We start from the raw sequence: 5,188 nt of genomic DNA on the forward strand, positions 1-5,188 counted from the left end.
ATCTCAGTCCTGTGTTTAATCACTGTTATGAAACGCTAAGTCACTTTTCCTGAAGTTAAATATCTAAAGTATATTCTTCTTAATAAATTGGAAATTGGGAAATTAATTGAATCTGTTACGTGACTCATATGCATATTGTGGACTGAGTATGGATCGGGCTGCACGCCGCAGCGAATGATATGATTATATTGCGCTTGGGCTGAAGGAGCCCCTCCGGAGTCTGTACACACCCCCAGTGAGCGCCGTCGACGTTAAATGGATCGGGCTACGCGCCGTAGCGGTCATGTGCATTGCATTGCATCATTACATTTTACTTGACTGTTATATTTGAAGTTGTTTTGCTGTTGGTTCATAGTAAGGTGTAGGACTGTTAGTGTTAGCTTTGCTTTGTGGTATTTCATGGATTTCTTATCTTCAGACATTTTATATGCTTATTACTCACTGAGTCGGTAGTACTCACCCCTACTCCCTGCACCTTGTGTGCAGATTCAGGTACACCGGAGGCTTAGCTGAGCAGTCCTTGTTTCCCAGAGCTTATCAGAGTTGTTGAGGTAGCTGCTTGACGTTCGCAGGACCTGACTACTCTTCCTATTTCAGTTTTATTTATATATACATTTCCAGACTTGAGTATTTCCGTTCAGATATTGTTATTCAGATTGTTTTAGAGGCTCTAGACTCGTGACCCCAGGTCTTTGGGAGCGTTTTTATTAGACTTCGTATTTCTCAGTATTATTCTTCGATAAATTATTGGATTATTATTCTAAGACTATTATAATCTCTTTAGATTGTCGGTTTGAGGTTTACGGTTGATTTGGGAACGATTGTGGTCAGGCTTGCCTAGCAATATTGTTGGGCGCCATCACGACCGGGTTTGGGGTCGTGACAATAGAAGAAGTACTGGAGCTTCAGGTATTTTGGTAGAATTGTGGCCCACTGACAAAGATGTGTCATCACACTTGTTCCGCAAAATAGGTTCGCAGTGAAAAAGCCTGAAAGATCAGAAAATGTGCAATCGAACAAGTCTGAAGCCTCCTCAAAATGTTGCCCTCAGAAGCTAAAGTGCGACCGCATAACTCCTCGAATTGAAAGCACCCGCAACATTAACCCACCATAGCGCGGACTGCAGAAGTTAAAGTGTAGCCGCAGAACCCTCTAAATGGTATTTTGTCAGAAATTTTGGAGCACTATAAATAGGCGTGTATCACTTTTAGGGCACCTTTTTATGTTGTAGTAGCAGTTAGTTATTATTCTTAGCTATTTAGGAAACTTTGAGCTACAACTATAGAGGGTAAATCACTTTTCCATTTTATTTTAGCATTATGTCTTTAATTTCTTCTTCTTTTCATCTTTCTATGTTCATTGCCATGAGTAGCTAGATTTTTATCTAAGGTTGTGATCCAACCCTAGTGTGTAAAACTTATGAGTGTTTAATATTAATGCTTGCTATTGGTTGGATTATTGCTATTTAGCCTTATTTATGCTTTAAAGTTAGAACTAATGGTTACAAACATTGATTCATGCCTATTTGACTTTATTCTTACTGGAGATAGAGGAATTTAGTCTAGGAAAACTTGGCTAACAAGAAATTGAACTAGTTGAAGTATATATTAGTTTAATTAAAGGATTTGACTTAGAGATAGGGATAATCTAACTTGGATTCATATTCAATTGCTCTTATTGCTACCCATTTTGACTTGAGATAGCCAATTTAGGCATAATCACTCTTTAACCGAGAGGTAATGAGTGTGTACTTGTATATTGAGAGCCATAACAAACACCGATCTATCAAGAAAACATAAATTTACTATTCCTATTAGGTTTACACCTAGGTTAAGGTTACAATCCTAGGCTTTTATTTATTCAGTAAAACCTCAAAACATTACAACTATTAGTTGTGTGCTAGATAGTAAAAAACCTTAGTAGCTTAATTTAGAAAAATTGATATACACTTTTGTTTGGAAGTTAAATATAGATATTTCGAGTTTCTCTCTTAGGTATTTACCTTAACACCTAATATAAACTCCTTGTGGATTTGACCCCAATTCGCGTTGGGTTTATTATTGTAACGACTGTTTCATATTCCCTTAATTGGGGTGCAAATCAGAGGTGACCAATTTTTGGCGCTGTTGCCAGGGAGTTTACGGTGTTATCTATATACTTGAGTTTGTTTCTTGAAGTATCTTCTTTTACTTTTGTGATTCTAACTTGTTGAAGTGATTGTAGGTTTCAAATGGCGAACAACGAACTTGGAAGCATACCATTGGGAGAGGTGGATGGCGAAGAGGAACAACTTGATGAAATGTCACAAGTCCCACAGCAAAACCGCTGAGGCTGTGGGCAACAAGGTAATGTGTGTCCACCTCCCCCGCCTCCACTACCACCAAAACCACAAGTGGCGCAACACCGATTTTCCCAATGAAGGGTATGGAAGTTCCATCGTCCCCCCTCGCATTACGGCAGACAACTTCCAAATTACCAATGTGATGCTCACTTTGCTTGAGCAATGCGGTTATTTCACCGGGGCGCAGACTCAAAATGCTTACAAGCATTTGAAGGGTTTTGTGGATACGTGTTGGGGAAGCAAACAAACAAATGTTTCGGAAGATGCATTGCAATTAAGGCTTTTTCCCTTCTCACTAAGGGTTAAGGCGTTGTATTGGTTGGAGTGATTGCCTAATCATTCTATTCATACATGGGATGAACTGGCGATGAAGTTTATTTCAAAGTTCTTCTCTCCTGGGCATATGGCAACTCTACGGGATGAAATATTGGCTTTCAAGGAAGATCCTAATAAACCTTTGCATGAACTTTGGAAGCGGTATCAGACTATGGTGAAGGAGTGCCCGAACAATGATATGACTGAGAACATGATCCAACAAACTTTCTACCATGGTATTAATACCACAAATCAATGCGTGGTTAATCAATTGGCCGGAGGAAATTTCATGACAACACCTTACGTGGAGGCATGTGAGATTCTTGATGAGATAGCGGAAACTTCTTCTGCTTGGCAATCTCGAGCTAATGTTCCCCAAGGTGATCCCAACATGATTCATCTTCATAAAGAATTGGACGAACATGGACAAGCTATTGCCTAATTGACCACAACCATGACTCAAATCGCCAAGGCTCAACTTTATCAAACTCAAGCTCCTAAGCAAGTTCATGCTATGGAAGGGGTGAGTGTCTTGGACAACAAGAAGAGGACCAAAGGTCCCTAATTTCAACCCCCGGGTGGAGACTTATGCACATGATGATGGTGTCTATGATCATGATGACTCTTATCAAGATAAAGAAGAAGAGGTACAATTTGTGAACAATTACCAAGGGCAACAAAGCAATTTAAAGGCTCTAATAAAAATCAATGGCGTTCTCAAAACAACCAAGGCAATTGGGGCTCTAACAATCAAGGGAGTTGGCATAACAACAACAACAACCAAGGGAATTGGGGAGGTAACGATCAAGGAAGTTGGGGAAACAATAATAATCATGCAAATTGGAGTTCGGGCAACCCACATCCCTATCCTTCCCATGGTTCAAGTTCTTCAAGCAATGATATGGGTCGTATTGAGAACATGTTAAATCAAATGATGGCAAAGAATGCGGATTCAAGTGCCCAACTCACCTCACATACCACATCAATCAGTAATATTTAAGTTCAAATGGGGCAAATTTCTCAAGCTCTTGATACTTGTCCTAAGGGTGCATTACCAACTGATACTATAGTGAACCCAAAGGGTGGTAACAATACGGGACATGCTATGACAGTTATCACAAGAAGTGGAAGAGGCGGAAATACACCCACCTTAAATGAAAAACAACTTGTGGGTGATGAACAAATGTTACAAGAGGAGAAATCCCACAAAATAATGTTCAAGAACATGATGACATCATGATTGATATTGATGGTAGTGTGGAGGAGACCCGAGAAGAGGTGAACCCGTCTAGAGAACACATCATTGACATGTCGGATCAGGCGGTGCAAAAGGCCTATAACACCCCATACATTCGGACTAGGTGTGGATATGTTAAGTGGGTATTAATCTTATATTTTAGACATATGAAGTCCTAGCAGGATGGTTGCTGCAATCGTCCGAGCCTTCAGTGTGATTTCTCTCAGTTGTTCGCTCTCTTCTTCCAGCAGCCATGATTATTTTAGAGAAGAACCGTAGAGAGATCTCCAAATACCTCTTCCAAGAGGGAGTATGCTATGCCAAGAAGGACTACAACTTGGCGAAGCATCCATTGATCGATGTGCCGAACCTACAGGTGATTAAGCTGATGCAGAGCTTCAAATCTAAGGAGTACGTTCGCGAGACATTTGCTTGGATGCATTACTACTGGTACCTTACAAATGATGGTATTGAGTTCCTCAGGACTTACCTGAACCTTCCTTCTGAAATTGTACCTGCTACTTTGAAAAAATCTGCTAAGCCTCTTGGTTGTCCCATGGGTGGACCTCCTGGCGATCGTCCCCGTGGACCACCAAGGTTCGAGGGTGATAGGCCAAGGTTCGGTGATAGGGAAGGGTATCGTGATGGACCAAGAGGTCCACCTGGTGAGTTTGGAGGTGAAAAAGGTGGAGCTCCAGCTGACTATCAGCCTGCTTTCAGGGGTTCTGGTGGAAGACCTGGATTTGGTCGTGGTTCTGGAGGTTTTGGTGGTGCACCCCCTAGTTCAAGCTTCTCTTAAATCCTTGCTATCTTAGGCTAGGTGGTTGCAATTTTGATTATCAGATGTTGGAGACACTTGGTTGTTCATTTTCTTGTCAAACTTAAAATTCCAAGCTGGGCAAGTTTATCTTTATGGATCTTTAGAGAACTATAAGTTTTACTTATGTTTCTTGACCGTTTTTGATTTTGTGTTATTGAGATATACTTGCAATTCGTGTTATTTGAAATTGAAAAGCTCTGGACAATGCTATCTTGGTGAAAAAGTCCTAGCAGGATGAGTATGGGTGAAAATAGTTATTTCAAAATCAAGATGAAGTGTGAGGTGCATAAGATTCGACAAAATCGACTAAGTTTACAAAAGGTCCGTCTTCCAGCAGCAGTTAATGAAAATCTGTAAGGAATATGGGAAAACACAAAATACGGAAGTTGTAGGCCTTTGAAATAGCTTTCTAACGATATATTATGGAACCCGAACGGATCTCTTTGCAAAAAGTTATGTGCATTTTACAGAACAG

At 40.4% G+C, this 5,188-nt stretch overlaps 1 protein-coding gene across 1 annotated transcript; it reads left to right on the top strand.

Moving 5' to 3' along the window:
* Positions 1 to 4,083: 4,083 nt before the first annotated feature.
* On the top strand, positions 4,084 to 4,915 carry LOC109208806 (40S ribosomal protein S10-1-like). Its single transcript, XM_019371961.1, has one exon. The coding sequence runs from the start codon at positions 4,147 to 4,149 to the stop codon at positions 4,690 to 4,692; it is 546 nt and encodes a 181-aa protein (XP_019227506.1). The 5' UTR covers positions 4,084 to 4,146; the 3' UTR covers positions 4,693 to 4,915.
* Positions 4,916 to 5,188: the final 273 nt, after the last annotated feature.

Source organism: Nicotiana attenuata, unplaced genomic scaffold, assembly GCF_001879085.1.
Source record: "Nicotiana attenuata strain UT unplaced genomic scaffold, NIATTr2, whole genome shotgun sequence".
Lineage (NCBI taxonomy): Eukaryota > Viridiplantae > Streptophyta > Magnoliopsida > Solanales > Solanaceae > Nicotiana > Nicotiana attenuata.

Coding starts and splice junctions, on each gene's coding strand:
- LOC109208806 (XM_019371961.1), top strand. CDS start 4,147: ATGATTATTTTAGAGAAGAACCGTAGAGAGATCTCCAAATACCTCTTC.